The sequence below is a fragment of the Ylistrum balloti genome, unplaced genomic scaffold, assembly GCF_031769215.1.
Source record: "Ylistrum balloti isolate Yb309-2 unplaced genomic scaffold, AGI_CSIRO_Ybal_v1 Utg370000, whole genome shotgun sequence".
Lineage (NCBI taxonomy): Eukaryota > Metazoa > Mollusca > Bivalvia > Pectinida > Pectinidae > Ylistrum > Ylistrum balloti.
The window spans coordinates 1,443,361-1,461,553 of NW_026782078.1; the positions used below are offsets into that span (position 1 = coordinate 1,443,361).

An 18,193-nucleotide genomic window follows, 5' to 3' on the forward strand; every position below is an offset into this window, starting at 1 on the left:
AGAGAGAGAGAGAGAGAGAGAGAGAGAGAGAGAGAGAGAGAGAGAGAGAGAGAGAGAGAGAGAGAGAGAGAGAGAGAGAGAGAGAGAGAGAGAGAGAGAGAGAGAGAGAGAGAGAGAGAGAGAGAGAGAGAGAGAGCATATGTTACTGAAGATTCATGTAGAGGTTTTAAAGTTCAGCTGATTTCGTTAATAGCCCGAGTGGAATTCGGAACTATTGTTTATCTACAAAATAAATCAACACCATTTTTTTTCTTGAAAATCGAGAAATTTGAGCTTCACGAAACCGTGCAATTTTAGAGTATTATCAGTTGGAGAAATAGTCATGCAATTAAATGAAGTTCCTCTATTTCAGATTTTTGGTTGTACGATCAGGTTATATTGCATTTACGTCATGACTCAGCGACGCCACATTGTAGTTGATCCCTCTTCTAAAGATCAAAAGGTATGTTGTCTTCACAATCATCATGGAACGATTTACATAAAATACAAAACAGAAATGTTTGTGTTGTAAATTTGCTTGTTGCTGGCTCCTAACATTGAACGACACAGCGCAATATGAAACGACAACGATAAATACATTTGTATTTTTTAATTGTGCTTCACAAAGACATACGTTTCATTGTTGATAGTACTGCTTCCTGCAGGTTTTCACAATAAAACAGGACTACGTAAATTTGAAGGGGATCTACTCATAAAAGGAAATGTTAAATGTTGTGTCGTATCAAGGGGAAATAATTAAGCATTTCGTACACTTGAGTATAAGAGATTACATAGATGTAACTGCCTTGTGGTATAAACATCCTCAAATTATTCTTAGTTGCAGGACCTTGCGGATGTGGCCAGTCTGGATGGTACAGAAGGGTGCCCAGCTCCACTGTTGGGAAGGTGTTTGTTGGGATGTTACTACTTTTTCAGACCTAGTAAACGACCCATTATTTACGAGATTGACCCAACATTATTCGTGGAGCCCGTTTGGACTGGAGCTCATTCAACTGACGTTCAATCAAACGACGAAGTGGTAATCGACACATTAGTGGAATCTAGGCCACTGCGACTCATGTCTACGATATTCTCCAGCACCTTGGCGCCATCTACCAGCCATCCACAGGTCAAGCTACCAGGTCAGCTACCCGACGAATCGGAATCCCCAGCTGAATTAATTTCGAGGCAGATGTTAGAATCACAAGTTCAGATTAATGAACATACCAAAGGTTCAATATTAGCTAGTTCAGAGAAAAGTGTGCAGGAAACCATGGAACTGCCCGACGTGTCGGCAGCCGATGGCGAAGTAGGTAAACAACAAGCAGTTAAAAAGACCCCGGATGTGTCCGTACACCGATATGAATGGTTCCGATCCACTCTCGGATGGACCAACTCTGTGTAACTATCACAATAGTGATAGCTACAATCATCATAAAATGTTTAAATTGTCTCACCAATACTTTCCAATGTAATTTCTATTTAATGTACCCACAATGCAACGGGTTGTTTGATAGCTTGATCACGTACATGTACATTAGCAACAATCTTGTGCGCACTTTTTGAGTTTTTAAGAAAGTGTTTGTCAAATAAGTCATCAAGTGACCACTGATGTGGTCATCTGGTCAGATGTGAACGGTTGGTTATCATTTCTATCATGTACACAAACCATGATTGCTGTATCCCAATAAAATATTGATGATTGCTGTCTTATCATTCCAATTTATTAATAAATAACAGAGGAACTAGATAGTTTTGAAAAGACGACAACTTCATATAGTTTTTTTTTCAACTTCAAATCACATCGCGCAAAAAAATACGTTCGTGATTGAAAATAGCAAACTGTCATTGAAAGACTTAGTTGAAAGAAGATTTAATTATGTTGGTGTGGTAATATCGCATTTCGTACATTGAATATCATAACATTGAAATTGCAAAAATATCACTGACTTGTTGCTTGGAAATTAAAAACATGATGTTGCAACAACCTAGCAAATGGATTATATAAAACATTGACATATTGACAGCGATCTTAATGGGAAATAAAAGGTGCGAGCTCACCGAATTTCGAGATTTGCTCGGTACTATGTATGTGTTTTGGATTGAAGTGTTGCCACTGGAGTGGTCGTCAAACCACAACACTGATAGGTCACGGGCCTGATCGTCAAACCACAACACTGATAGGTCACGGGCCTGATCGTCAAACCACAACACTGTTAGGTCACACCTGATCGTCAAACCACAACTGTTAGGTCACCGACCTGATCGTCAAACCACAACACGGTTAGGTAACAGATCTGATCGTCAAACCATAACACGGTTAGGTAACAGATCTGATCGTCAAACCATAACACGGTTAGGTAACAGATCTGGCACCGGTTGCTGAAAGCATAGTTAGAGTTGACTGATGGTAAGTGAAGAATTTTAATTGTTGCCACAGACAACAATCAGGACTTTCAGAGCAAAACTAGCACTGAAAATATAAATCTGACCCGTATCAACAAACCTGTCGCTGTGAAATGATACAGAATGTGTCATTGAAAAAATGAAATGACTATTTTCACTAATAACTGGTTAACTCATAACCAAAGATTGAGCAATTGGGACCTGACACACACAGAAGACAGTCACTTCGTCTGCTAATAACTTCAGGGTAAATAAAATCAAAACAAAGACTTGAGGTTAAAGCAATTAGTTTTAATAATTAACAATACTGAATAATTAATAAGATACAATTAGTACTGATATAATGATGGATGAACGTGCAACTGAAAAATATATAATCTGTTCTCTGATACTAATCAGGGTTGGTTAAGATACAACAATTTAACAAGAGAGCACATACTTACAAATACAGTCATACAAAAATCATATCACCAGACAGAGTGACACCATGGCAACAGTTACTACCGAATGAAAGGGGCATCATATAGTTATTGCATTGTATCAGGATCGTCAAAGCAGCAGTGACTACCCGATGATAGGGTCGTCATAGCAACAGTTACTACCGATGATAAGATCGTCATAGCAACAGTTACTACACGATTATAGGATCGTCACAGCAACAGTGACTACCCGATTATAGGATCATCATAGCAATAGTTACTACCCGATTATAGGATCGTCATAGCAACAGTTACTACCCGATAGGGTCGTCATAGCAACTGTGATTCCCGATGATAGGATCGTCATAGCAACAGTTACTACCCGATTATAGGATCGTCATAGCAACAGTTACTACCCGATAGGGTCGTCAGAGCAACAGTTACTTCCCGATGAAAGGGTCGTCATAGCAACAGTTACTACTAGGTGAGAGGGTCGCAGTTACAACAGTTGCTACCATTCGATAGGTTTATCATAACAACAGTTATTACCAGATGAGAGGGTAGTCATGGAAACAGTTACTATATGATGAGAAGGTTGTCATGACAACAATTACTCCCGGTTGGTAAGGTTGCCATGGCAAAAGGTAAAATACATATATGGAAATCATAGCACAGTAACTACTCAATGACATTAACGTCATAGCAACAGTTACAACCAGACGATGATTGACAGGGTTGTCATAGCTACATTTACTACAGGGTGATAAGGTTGTCAAAGGAAAGGTTAATATCAGGCAACAGGATCACCACAGGAACAGTCACTACCAAGTGACTGAGTCGTCATAGGTACAGTCACTACCAAGTGACTGAGTCGTCATATCGTCATAGGTACAGTCACTACCAAGTGACTGAGTCGTCATAGGTACAGTCATTTACAGGAAACAGGATCGTCATAGGTACAGTCATTTACAGGCAACAGGGTCGTCATAGGTACAGTCATTTACAGGCAACAGGGTCGTCATAGGTACAGTCATTTACAGGCAACAGGGTCGTCATAGGTATGATCACTTACAGGTGACAAGGTCGCCATAGAAATGGTCACTTAAAAATGACAAGGTCATTTACAGGTGACAAGGTCGTCATAGCAACTGTTATTAAGAAGCCACATGGTTTTGATAAAACAGCTGTAAATTTGAAACAGCTGACAGAGAGATTATTCATACCAAATTCCTGGAGAGAAATGATGGAAGTGGTTCCTTCCTGGATTTTCAAATTGAAAGCCAACTATGGCTACAAAAATAAGCTAACGAGAACATGGCTTCTACAATAACAAGGACATCTGGTTAAGAGTTATTGGAAAAGAAAATGGAGTTTGTGTCTCCAGAGTTATATCAAAATTAATTATTTGAGGTAGCCTTACTGAAATAGAACTGATTCATAAAGCACAAGGGACGTAAAGGTTCAGAAAACAAGTAACAAAACCTGATTTTGTTGTTTATGAATGGTATCAGTTTTATACCCTGACTTCAGATCTTGTCAGAGTGAAAGATGACAGGGTTGTCATAGCAACAGTTGCTACCATGTGGTAGGGTCATCATAACAGGTACAAACAGATGATAGGGTTTGGGGGTGGATTGAAGTGAGGATTGGAGAGGAGACAGCCAATGGAAAAAGAGTGATTGGGGCTTTGCGAGTTTGGGAGAGGATGGAAGTGAGGATGGATGAGGATGGAAGTGAGGATGGATGAGGAAGGAAGAGAGGATGGATGAGGAGAGCCAATGGAAACAGAGTGCTGGGGGCTTTGTGAGTATGGGGGCGGACTGAAGCAAGGATGGGAGAGGATGAAAGTGAGGATGGATGAGGAGAGTAGCAATGGGAAAAGAGTGCTGGGGGCATTGTGAGTATGGGGGCGGACTGAAGCAAGGATGGGAGAGGATAGAAGTGAGGGTGGATGAGGAGAGTAGCAATGGGAAAAGAGTGCTGGGGGCTTTGTGAGTAAGGGGGAGAATGGAAGTGAGGACAGGAGTAGAGAGAGCAAATTTAAAAAGAGAGTTGAAAGCTTTGTAGGTCTGAGGGAGGATAGGAGAGGAGAGCAGATGGAAAAGAGAGCTGGAAGGGAAATGTTCTCCACAAGAGGAAGGAAAGCAATACATATAAATGACTTCAGCAGTAGATAATACCCATACCAACACTGCAATATATATAGATATCTACACTAAATATTACAATCTGTACTATCATCAAGCAAATCTACAAACATCAACAAAATCAGCCAACACAGTAACAAAAATCATTTGACAGAATTATCAATCTCTTGTATGTGTTATATATGGGGAAATCTTACACTAAACAGGACTGGATAATGGTGTCAGGTGACAACACTGTTGTGTAGTGCTGGAATAGCAAATATACATGATTGATTGGCAATTTGTTTTATCACAATATCAGCATGTAAACAGCATATGTACAACAATCTAACGGAGGTTCGGTATTCTTCCATACTAAGGCTTAAGGGGTTGTCTAAGGCTTTTATTGTGTCTCTTTAAGGGGCTGTCTAAGGCTTTTATTGTGTTTAAGGGGCTGTCTAAGGCTTTTATTGTGTCTCTTTAAGGGGCTGTCTAAGGTTTTTTTGTGTCTGTGTTTAAGGGGCTGTGTAAGCGTTTTTTTTTGTGTCTGTGTTTAAGGGGCTGTGTAAGCGGTTTTTTTTGTGTCTGTGTTTAAGGGGCTGTCTAAGGGTTTTTTTGTGTGTGTTTAACGGTCTGTCTAAGGATTTTTTTTGTGTGTGTTTAAGGGTCTGTCTAAGGATTTTTTGTGTCTGTGTTTAAGGGGCTGTGTAAGCGGGTTTTTTGTGTCTGTGTTTAAGGGGCTGTGTAAGCGGGTTTTTTTGTGTCTGTGTTTAAGGGGCTGTCTAAGGTTTTTTTGTGTCTGTGTTTAAGGGGCTGTCTAAGGTTTTTTTGTGTCTGTGTTTAAAGGGCTGTCTAAGGGTTTTTTTGTGTGTGTTTAAGGGTCTAAGGGTTTTCTTGTGTCTGTGATTAAGGGGCTGTCTAAGGGTTCTTTTAAGTCTTTTTAAGGGGCCATCTAAGGATTTCTTGTGTCCAGTTAGGGGACTGTCTAAGGCTTTTATTGTGTCTGTTTAAGGGTTGACTCTGAGGTTTATTGTGTCTGTTTAAGGGGCTGTCTCTGAGGTTTATTGTGTCTGTTTAAGGGCTGTCTATGAGGTTTATTGTGTCTGTTTAAGGGCTGTCTCTGAGGTTTTTTGTGTCTGTTTAAGGGCTGTCTATGAGGTTTATTGTGTCTGTTTAAGGGTTGACTCTGAGGTTTATTGTGTCTGTTTAAGGGTCTGTCTCTGAGGTTTATTGTGTCTGTTTAAGGGCTGTCTATGAGGTTTATTGTGTCTGTTTAAGGGTTGACTCTGAGGTTTATTGTGTCTGTTTAAGGGCTGTCTATGAGGTTTATTGTGTCTGTTTAAGGGTCTGTCTCTGAGGTTTATTGTGTCTGTTTAAGGGTTGACTCTGAGGTTTATTGTGTCTGTTTAAGGGCTGTCTATGAGGTTTATTGTGTCTGTTTAAGGGTCTGTCTCTGAGGTTTATTGTGTCTGTTTAAGGGCTGTCTATGAGGTTTATTGTGTCTGTTTAAGGGTTGACTCTGAGGTTTATTGTGTCTGTTTAAGGGTCTGTCTCTGAGGTTTATTGTGTCTGTTTAAGGGTTGCCTCTGAGGTTTATTGTGTCTGTTTAAGGGCTGTCTATGAGGTTTATTGTGTCTGTTTAAGGGCTGTCTCTAAGGTTTATTGTGTCTGTTTAAGGGCTGTCTATGAGGTTTATTGTGTCTGTTTAAGGGTCTGTCTCTGAGGTTTATTGTTTCTGTTTAAGGGTTGACTCTGAGGTTTATTGTGTCTGTTCAAGGGCTGTTAAAGGGTTTTCCTATGTATATCGCACACTACAATTTTTTTTAAAATATTCTTATAATAGATAATTTGTCAATATTAAACTCAAGCAAATCTGAAAACATAAAATCAACATGGTCTACCCTGAAAACACATTCACTTCATAATGTATCAACATCATTGACAATGAGAGGTCAAAGGTTAGCCTAACAACTGTAAACAAGCTAAGAAAGCTACTAAACACTACTCAAATCTATGGTAGTTTTCTTATAAAACAAATCTGAGAATGACCCATGGGCTGAGGTCTGTATTGTACAGGTGTACATTCTGATTGATGTGATAACCCTACTTCTGAGGAATATCATTTTAGGGGTAAAAAGAAATAAAGATAAATTGATTTTTGAGGTAAACTTGAACTTCCTTCAATAATCTTATGCTAATATCAGTTTAATAATAATATAATTATTTATTTGTGCCAGAGTTAACACCATTAAAAAGAAATTATCTCCTAAAACAATGGCAAATTAGCAATTAAGGACTGTACAATATAATTCAAATGGATAAATCTCTTCTCTATTCTGTAGTGTTGAGGTAGCTGGGTGAAGTGGATTTCAAAAATATAACAAAGGTTGAACTGATCAAATAAAGGACCAGGTCTGGAGAGGTTAGACTGACCTACCTAAACCTGATTACAGTAACAGACCAGGTCTGGAGTGGTTAGACTGACCTACCTAAACCTGATTACAGTAAAGGACCAGGTCTGGAGTGGTTAGACTGACCTACCTAAACCTGATTACAGTAACAGACCAGGTCTGGAAATGTTAGACTGACCTACCTAAACCTGATTACAGTAACAGACCAGGTCTGGAGAGGTTAGACTGACCTACCTAAACCTGATTACAGTAAAGGACCAGGTCTGGAACAGTTAGACTGACCTACCTAAACCTGATTACAGTAACAGACCAGGTCTGGAAATGTTAGACTGACCTACCTAAACCCGATTACAGTAACAGACCAGGTCTGGAGTGGTTAGACTGACCTACCTAAACCTGATTACAGTAAAGGACCAGGTCTGGAACAGTTAGACTGACCTACCTAAACCTGATCACAGTAAAGGACCAGGTCTGGAGTGGTTAGACTGACCTACCTAAACCTGATTACAGTAAAGGACCAGGTCTGGAGAGGTTAGACTGACCTACCTAAACCTGATTACAGTAAAGGACCAGGTCTGGAGAGGTTAGACTGACCTACCTAAACCTGATTACAGTACCAGACCAGGTCTGGAACAGTTAGACTGACCTACCTAAACCTGATTACAGTAAAGGACCAGGTCTGGAACAGTTAGACTGACCTACCTAAACCTGATTACGGTAAAGGACCAGGTCTGGAGTGGTTAGACTGAATGTTGTGTGTATTTTGTAGATTAAGTGTGAAATATCTTGACCCAATTCTCCATCTGTCATTTTTAAAAATTTATCTGTGGATTTCGACTATATACTACATACAAGACTCTTTCTTACATACCAAGTAAAGCACATTATACTGTGGTCTAGCTACATTGTGATTCTATATATGTAGCTGTGGTTTGTGTCTGGATAAAGAGGTGAATTTCCTCGGAAATTTGACAATTGTTCCTACTGTCATTATTACTTTATTGATCATATATCTTTTCCAGTAATACCCATCCAATGAATATTTGTTTGTTAAGATCCAGCATCAGCATTGCACCATAGATATCACTATGTGTAGATTTGTTGAATTGTAAATGTTCAATGCTAAGATAGATTGTATGTTATATTATTAAGTTGTAAAAGAAAATGTGTTAATTCTAAACTTTATGTTGCTTCTAAAAACTTTGTACAATATAACTCCGTGACATTTCAAGGACAAAACATGTTGATTAAGATAAAAGGTTTTACAAATATCATATGATGTCCAAATTGTATCTTCATTTTTATATCTAAAACAAAATGTGCCATTCATTTTCATTACGGAATATTTGTGATTCTCTCTCTCTCTTTACCTGTTAACAGGAGAGTTGATGAATGAAACTATATGGAAAGGAAAATGCTTTTATGAAAATATTTACACATTACTGAGATAAGCCATAAATATAACTACTGGCATTGGTTACAAATAAATAATCACTGAATACACACTCCAACATGATTGAAAAATGATTAATTATTGATGAGAAACTAAATGTACCCTCGAACAAATCATAATGGTCCCACAGCTAAAACAATAAAAATAACCTGAAATATTTAAACTACTTCATCAGTCTGAGCAATTCTAGCTCCTGGTCATTGTAGATACACAGTATTGCTTGGTCTGTTTACATTCCAGTGTAAAGTAAACTAATGAATCCTCTTCTGTTTCAATTGAGGCAGGTAATCATATTAATAGGTTGTCAAGATCACAGTCTTGTTTTTCATTTCATGAAAAAAATATTTATGAGGGTGAAATGGTTTGTGGGTCGAATCACAGACAATCACCAAAGTAAAACCAACATCAATTCTGAAATCTTCTAATTCAAAACAAAACTAGACTGATACATGTATTTTCATTAGCTTGTCTTACAAGACAGTTGATTGATTTCTAAACCCTCCACATCCTTTTCTTTGAGTACTCTATGTTTGAGGTGAACATAATACATTACCTATAGTAATGGTGAGAGGAAGCTGTTTGACAGTCCCCTCTAGATCCTAGAACTGTACATTATATATTTTTGAAATATTTATCTGTAACACAAACAGTTATTTATCAACCAATCAGCTAATAAACTGTTGTCAAAACCCGTTATTTGCACTTTTCTCTTTGACAAAGGAAACGGCTGTCTCTGAAGGATTGCAAATACAGTTTTCTATTGCTGATTTTGTTTGTAATAAACATAAAACATTTACACCAAACAGACGAATGAAATCTCCTGTGGATAACATGGTTTCACAGGGAAATTAAATTGTGATTTCAACTGTATTTAACTTACCTAACCCCTTAAGAAAAATCTAGGTTTCGTTTAAAAGTCTTTTACAAGCAATCAATATCATAAAATAATTACCATAACTAAGTACAGTTTGTGTCCCTCCTTGTTAAGCATATAAACGACTATAATTATTTTAGACATTTCATCATATCTATTTTAAACCTGATATATTCAAGTGCTCTAACTGCTTGGTGGCTGTAAAATCTTATTTCTTAATATCTTTTGTAAAAGTGATTTATCACGAGACGAACTGAGTGACACATCATCAAATTTATCACTTGATCAACTTCCTCGGCTGTTACGAATAAAATGTCTCTGCGATAAAAACATTAAGTCGAAAAGTAAAAGTGTTAAAAGTATCTATGCTTGTCCAAAATCTTTTGATCAGGACTTGGCAGAAAGCCGTTTGCCTGCCCCAGATAAAATTTTTTGTATTTATATAACACAATATATTGGACATCATGAATGTCCATATCTAATAAAGATAAATGTAAACCTCCACAACATCAAGTCATTCTAACTATTAAAAGTAGCACACATGATTGTTCCAACGTTGACACAGCACCAAATCCACACCAGAGTTACTCCCGTTTGATTGACGGACACGCGATGGGATTTCCTCACAAGTTGTAACAGTTGGTAGTGTACTCTCAGTTTTCTGTCCACATGTTGTTGAGATGGTCCCGATGCACAGCAAATACACAGAAATGTAAACATTAGCACGCAAGATGAAAATAAAAAATATTGATATCAATTCTACATAATACATGGAACCTCATCTTCGTTCATAAGGAACTGTACATCTATCGTTTTCTATACAGATGTCAAAATTTGTAGAAAATATATTTCCCCAGAACCATGTTAAACTGTAACAATGGAAGAAGTGAGAATTCGGCACAGAGCCCGTGTCTACCGAGTCTCATACACGGAAAACACATCTGGATAGAATGTAAAATATCAAAAGAAAAACAACAATGTTATCCATTTATATCCATACACCAAACTTACACCAGCAGGTAACCATCACACCCACACATCCCTATCCCCTCACACACCCACACATCCTCATCCCTTCTCACACACTTACACACACCCTCATCCCCAAACATATACACACATACACACACTTACACACACCCTCATCCCCAAACATATACACACATACACACATACGCTCACATACATTGTGAGGTATCATTTCACGGATCCATTTTTATGCAGTATTTTGGCGTGTACTTTAGAGAGTTCACTGTTATTTGTGTCACTGTCAGATTCAGAAATGGCTTTCAGATTAGTAGATTCACTCTGAAACAAGAGAAACATATATGTAACAATTGACAATGGCTATATCATCAAATATCAGTAAGAAAATAACATTTTCATTCTTCAAATGTTGAATTTTTGTTAATTTTTATACCTTTTTTGATTCCTTCAAGGACCATGAAAAGTTGATACATTGTAAATAAACTTTAGTTTGCTTGAGGAGTTACCTCCCTTTGTAGCCATCTTTTAGTGAAATAGTGAAAGTCATTGAAAATAACTAGACAGCAATGAAGATGCAGTAAGCATTAAACATATTTTGGGGATATAGAGTCAACGCTACAGAATCGTGATAAACTAAGGCTGTCAGGTTCAATTGTAACAAATGTAGGTAGGTAAGTAGCATTGTTGGTAATGTTGACCAGTTTTAACCCAAGCAGAAGGCTTACTCAGGACCCTGTCTATTGAACAGTGGGTAAGGTCAAGAAGAAGCAGACTATTAGGGTGGAAACAGTCTACATCATCAACAAGAGATCCCAGAGAGATCTTCATATGCTCACCATTATTTGGTCTTGATTTGGTCTTTAAAGGGCACAACTAGGGACCAAGGGGAACTTTCAAATGAAATATTAGGAAGTTCCATCCAGTATTTCACAAGAAACTGCTTCCAAAACACTAGTGATAAAAAACATTCACTGTCAAAATCCAACGTGGCTGTCTATCAGCGATTATGTTTCTCTGATCACTTCAAGCAACAAAGGGGCACAACGAGGGACCAAAGGGGACCTACACATAGAATTAGAGAAACATTCATGGAGCACTTCACAAGAGAGAGTGATATAGTTAGAACAGCTTCACAGTTCCATCAAAATCCAATATTGACACTTGTCGCTATCTCTTTTATCAGTCCTTAATTATTTATACATAACCAGAGATCAAGAGAAATCTATTTCTGAAGTTTGGAAATGATCCATGAAGCACTTCTCAAGAAACAGTGATAACAACAATTGCTTAAGGACAGACAGATGAATGGACGACAGACCCGAGATGGAGGGTTACTTGATGATGTAGGCAGTATAATGAGGTGTTACTTGATAACCAGGGCAGTTTAACAAGGTGTAACTTGATCATGAGGGCAGTAAAATAAGGTGTAATTTGATAAAGAGGACAGTTTAATAAGGTGGGACTTTATAAATAAGGCAGTATAACAAGGTCTTGCTTTTTAAGATGGCAGAATAACGACTTGTAATTTTATAAAGAGGGCAGAATAATGAGGTGTTGCTTTATAATAAAGGCAGTATAAACAAGCATTGTTTTTTATGATGGCAGTTTAACTAGGTTTGATAGAAAGGTACCTCTGACACTTTTCTGGCCTGCTTTTCCAGTTTCAGTTCCAGACTGGTGCGTTTGGTTGACTCTCTCTGTGCCCATTCTTGTTTTTTCTGTCGTTCTTTCCTCTCCTCTAGCACCTTGTTCAGTTCTGGTTTTTGTAGCACATTCTTACCCCTGTAAAAATAGGTCCGAGTTTTATTTACAGGAACATCGTCTTTTATACAATATCCCTTTCATTACTCAAGAAGAACCCTGCAGGTTTTTGTATCTATGGCATACACAGTTGATCTACTGGAACCTGAGAGGAGACAATGTCATGTATCTAAGGGTCAGAGTCAGTGATCAAGCTACGCACTAATTACTGCTATTCTTTGTGTTTTTTTTCTTTGAGAAGGCAATAAACACGTTGATTCTCCTCAACCAAGGTAACAATACAGGCCAAACATGGCCTGAGAGAGATATTAATGAAGTTTAATTCCTTTGGGAGAATGTGAAGATTCTAATTTCAATTTTGACCTTTAGATTTCAAAGTTTCTTCCTCGGACTTTATGTCCTGGATTATAAATGGAAAGCTGGTGGTGGACAAAAACTGCATCCTGGCATTAGCTTAGGGGCACTGAAATATCAACTGATCAAAACCTGACCTTAACCTCACTGAAAAACTGGAATGTAATTGATGATGCTTGATTCCTTTGGGAAAAAACTCATGTCTCCAATTTCAACTTTGACCTTCAGATTTCAAATTATTCTTCCTTAGACCTGATGTTATTGTAATCAACCATGCAACAGGTTTTCTGATTTTTGACACCACACGAATGAAAGGTTTAAAAATAATGTGTCTGATACAAAAACCCACAAAGACATGTTTCTCAGTACAGTAATATCTTTAGAAACTCTTTCACTTCACTAAATGTCAAGTACATTATTTGTCCACTGTTAACATTTTCATCAATCTTGTCAAACTGATAGCATGAAAGTTCTCTACCAGCTCCTACTAGTTCTAACTTTACTTCTCTTGATGTGTTCTAGAGATGTGTTATAGAGATGTGTTATAGAGAGATGTATTATAGAGATGTGTTAAAGAGATGTTATAGAGATGTGCTATAGAGACATGTTATAGAGATGTGTTATAGAGATGTGTTTTATAGATGTGTTATATAGATGTGTTATAGAGACGTGTTATAGAGATGTGTTATAGAGATGTGTTATAGAGAGATGTATGATAGAGATGTGTTATAGAGATGTTATAGAGATGTGTTTTATAGATGTGTTTTATAGATGTGTTATAGAGATGTGTTATAGAGACGTGTTATAGAGATGTGCTATAGAGACGTGTTATAGAGATGTGCTATAGAGACGTGTTATAGAGATGTGCTATAGAGACATGTTATAGAGATGTGTTATAGAGATGTGTTATAAAGATGTGTTATAGAGATGTGTTATAAAGAGATGTGTTATATGGAGATGTGTTATATAGAGGTGTTATATAGAGATGTTACAAAGATGTGTTATAGAGATGTGCTATAGAGACATGTTATAGAGATGTGTTTTATAGATGTGTTATATAGATGTGTTATAGAGACGTGTTATAGAGATGTGTTATAGAGATGTGTTATAGAGAGATGTATGATAGAGATGTGTTATAGAGATGTTATAGAGATGTGCTATAGAGATGTGTTATAGAGATGTGTTATAGAGATGTGTTTTATAGATGTGTTTTATAGATGTGTTATATAGATGTGTTATAGAGACGTGTTATAGAGATGTGTTATAGAGATGTGTTATATAGTGATGTTATAGAGATGTGCTATAGAGACATGTTATAGAGATGTGTTATAAAGAGATATTTTATAGAGATGTGTTATAGAGATGTGTTATAGAGATGTGTTATATAGAGATGTGTTATATAGAGATGTGTTATAGAGATGTTACAGAGATGTGTTATAGAGATGTGTTATAGAGATGTGTTATAGAGATGTGTTATATAGAGATGTGTTATAGAGATGTTTTATAGAGATGTTATAGAGATGTGTTATAGAGATGTGTTATAGAGATGTTTTATAGAGATGTGTTATAAAGAGATGTGTTATAGAGATGTGTTATATAGAGATGTGTTATAGTGATATAGAGATGTGTTATATAGAGATGTGTTATAGAGATGTGTTATAGAGATGTGTTATAGAGATGTGTTATATAGAGATGTGTTATAGTGATATAGAGATGTGTTATAGAGATGTGTTATATAGAGATGTGTTATAGTGATATAGAGATGTGTTATATAGAGATGTGTTATAGAGATGTGTTATAGTGATATAGAGATGTGTTATAGAGATGTGTTATATAGAGATGTGTTATAGAGATGTGTTATGAATCCTAGTAAAACAAAGACAGATAAGTTCTGATTCCCTGGGGAGCGAAGGGAGTTGTGTTCTACTTCTTTAGGGAGCTAAGAGATGTGTGGGCCGATTCCCTTTCGGCGAAAACAGATGTCTTCTTTTGCCTTAGGGAGGCAAGAGATATGTTTCATGGTTCTTAAGGGAGAGAGATATGCTTTGATTTCCTGAAGGGAGATATGTAACTTTTCTACAGAGAGACAAGAGAGACATGCTTTGATTCCTGAAGGGAGATATGTACCTTTTCTACAGAGAGATAAGAGAGATATGCTTTGATTTCCTGAAGGGAGATATGTACCTTTTCTACAGAGAGACAAGAGAGAAGTGTTCTATGATTCCCTGAGGGGCCAGGAGAGATGTGTTCTATTTCCCAAGGAAGACAAGAGACAAGTTCTGATTCCCACGGGAGCTGAGAGGCACATGTCTGACTATGTACATGGCTCATTTCATCATTACCGAGGTGTATTGATTTTCTCACTATAACGCATGAGAGTTGAAAGCTAACACAACAATTTTTTGTCTTCTTTCACTAGACACCAATAAATTAATTATGACAAACAATACCTTGTTTCAACAAGCTCTCCAAGTATAAAGATCTGTCACTGAGGTCTGTAGTTTTAGAATCACCTTGTGTAAAGATCTGTCACTGAGGCAGTAGTTCTAGAATCACCTTGTGTAGATAAAGGTCTGTCACTGAGGTCTGTAGTTTTAGAATCACCTTGTGTAGATAAAGATCTGTCACTGAGGTTTGTAGTTTTAGAATCACCTTGTGTAGATAAAGATCTGTCACTGAGGTTTGTAGTTTTAGAATCACCTTGTGTAAAGGTCTGTCACTGAGGTCAGTAGTTTTAGAATCACCTTGTGTAAAGGTCTGTCACTGAGGTCTGTAATTTTAGAATCACCTTGTGTAGATAAAGATCTGTCACTGAGGTCAGTAGTTTTAGAATCACCTTGTGTAAAGGTCTGTCACTGAGGTCTGTAGTTTTAGAATCACCTTGTGTAAAGGTCTGTCACTGAGGTCTGTAATTTTAGAATCACCTTGTGTAGATAAAGATCTGTCACTGAGGTCAGTAGTTTTAGAATCACCTTGTGTAAAGGTCTGTCACTGAGGTCTGTAATTTTAGAATCACCTTGTGTAGATAAAGGTCTGTCACTGAGGTCTGTAGTTTTAGAATCACCTTGTGTAGATAAAGATCTGTCACTGAGGTCAGTAGTTTTAGAATCACCTTGTGTAAAGGTCTGTCACTGAGGTCAGTAGTTTTAGAATCACCTTGTGTAAAGGTCTGTCACTGAGGTCTGTAATTTTAGAATCACCTTGTGTAGATAAAGGTCTGTCACTGAGGTCTGTAGTTTTAGAATCACCTTGTGTAAAGATCTGTCACTGAGGTCTGTACTTTTAGAATCACCTTGTGTAAAGATCTGTCACTGAGGTCAGTAGTTTTAGAATCACCTTGTGTAGATAAAGGTCTGTCACTGAGGTCTGTACTTTTAGAATTACCTGGTGTAGATAAAGATCTGTCACTGAGGTCAGTAGTTTTAGAATCACCTTGTGTAAAGGTCTGTCACTGAGGTCAGTAGTTTTAGAATCACCTTGTGTAAAGGTCTGTCACTGAGGTCTGTAATTTTAGAATCACCTTGTGTAGATAAAGGTCTGTCACTGAGGTCTGTAGTTTTAGAATCACCTTGTGTAAAGATCTGTCACTGAGGTCTGTACTTTTAGAATCACCTTGTGTAAAGATCTGTCACTGAGGTCAGTAGTTTTAGAATCACCTTGTGTAGATAAAGGTCTGTCACTGAGGTCTGTACTTTTAGAATTACCTTGTGTAGATAAAGATCTGTCACTGAGGTCTGTAGTTTTAGAATCACCTTGTGTAAAGATCTGTAAAGATCTGTCACTGACGCAGTAGTTTTAGAATCACCTTGTGTAAAGATCTGTCACTGAGGCAGTAGTTTTAGAATCACCTTGTGTAAAGGTCTGTCACTGAGGCAGTAGTTTTAGAATCACCTTGTGTAAAGGTCTGTCACTGAGGTCTGTACTTTTAGAATCACCTTGTGTAGATAAAGATCTGTCACTGAGGTCTGTAGTTTTAGAATCACCTTGTGTAGATAAAGATCTGTCACTGAGGTTTGTAGTTTTAGAATCACCTTGTGTAAAGATCTGTCACTGAGGTCTGTAGTTTTAGGGTCACCTTGTGTAGATAAAGGTCTGTCACTGAGGTCTGTAGTTTTAGAATCACCTTGTGTAGATAAAGATCTGTCACTGAGGTTTGTAGTTTTAGAATCACCTTGTGTAAAGATCTGTCACTGAGGTCTGTAGTTTTAGGGTCACCTTGTGTAGATAAAGGTCTGTCACTGAGGCAGTAGTTTTAGAATCACCTTATGTAAAGATCTGTCACTGAGGTCTGTAGTTTTAGAATCACCTTGTGTAAAGATCTGTCACTGAGGCAGTAGTTTTAGAATCACCTTGTGTAAAGATCTGTCACTGACGCAGTAGTTTTAGAATCACCTTGTGTAAAGATCTGTCACTGAGGCAGTAGTTTTAGAATCACCTTGTGTAGATAAAGATCTGTCACTGAGGTCTGTAGTTTTAGAATCACCTTGTGTAGATAAAGATCTGTCACTGAGGTCTGTAGTTTTAGAATCACCTTGTGTAGATAAAGATCTGTCACTGAGGTCTGTAGTTTTAGAATCACCTTGTGTAGATAAAGATCTGTCACTGAGGTCTGTAGTTTTAGAATCACCTTGTGTAGATAAAGATCTGTCACTGAGGTCTGTAGTTTTAGGGTCACCTTGTGTAGATAAAGATCTGTCACTGAGGTCTGTAGTTTTAGAATCACCTTGTGTAGATAAAGATCTGTCACTGAGGTCTGTAGTTTTAGGGTCACCTTGTGTAGATAAAGATCTGTCACTGAGGTCAGTAGTTTTAGAATCACCTTGTGTAGATAAAGATCTGTCACTGAGGTCTGTAGTTTTAGGGTCACCTTGTGTAGATAAAGATCTGTCACTGAGGTCTGTAGTTTTAGGGTCACCTTGTGTAGATAAAGATCTGTCACTGAGGTCTGTAGTTTTAGAATCACCTTGTGTAGATAAAGATCTGTCACTGAGGTCTGTAGTTTTAGAATCACCTTGTGTAGATAAAGATCTGTCACTGAGGTCTGTAGTTTTAGGGTCACCTTGTGTAGATAAAGATCTGTCACTGAGGTCTGTAGTTTTAGAATCACCTTGTGTAGATAAAGATCTGTCACTGAGGTCTGTAGTTCTAGAATCACCTTGTGTAGATAAAGATCTGTCACTGAGGTCTGTAGTTTTAGAATCACCTTGTGTAGATAAAGATCTGTCACTGAGGTCTGTAGTTTTAGAGGTCTGTAGTTTTAGAATCACCTTGTGTAGATAAAGATCTGTCACTGAGGTCTGTAGTTTTAGAATCACCTTGTGTAGATAAAGATCTGTCACTGAGGTCTGTAGTTTTAGGGTCACCTTGTGTAGATAAAGATCTGTCACTGAGGTCTGTAGTTTTAGAATCACCTTGTGTAGATA

General features: G+C 37.5%; 2 protein-coding genes across 2 annotated transcripts in view; one reads left to right on the forward strand and one right to left on the reverse strand.

The window, feature by feature from the left end:
• The first annotated feature begins 391 nt into the window (after positions 1-391).
• LOC132548088 (uncharacterized) lies at positions 392-1,384 on the forward strand. The gene is made up of 2 exons (XM_060211911.1): positions 392-442; positions 824-1,384. Exons 1-2 carry the CDS (start codon positions 392-394, stop codon positions 1,382-1,384), a joined length of 612 nt encoding a protein of 203 aa, XP_060067894.1.
• Positions 1,385-10,865: 9,481 nt separating this feature from the next.
• LOC132548100 (uncharacterized) overlaps positions 10,866-18,193 on the reverse strand; it is a 52,704-nt gene continuing 45,376 nt past the window's right edge. Inside the window, exons 6-7 of the mRNA XM_060211925.1 lie at positions 12,287-12,437; positions 10,866-10,976 (exon numbers count right to left, since the gene is read on the reverse strand). Coding sequence (XP_060067908.1) covers positions 10,866-10,976; positions 12,287-12,437 — 262 coding nt within the window. The remainder of the gene's footprint in view (positions 10,977-12,286; positions 12,438-18,193) is intronic.

Bases quoted from the DNA above. Each gene is read 5' to 3' on its own strand.
- LOC132548088 (XM_060211911.1), top strand. From the start codon at position 392: ATGACTCAGCGACGCCACATTGTAGTTGATCCCTCTTCTAAAGATCAA. The intron at 443-823 runs GTATGTTGTCTT...TCTTAGTTGCAG, and splicing joins CCTCTTCTAAAGATCAAAAG to GACCTTGCGGATGTGGCCAG.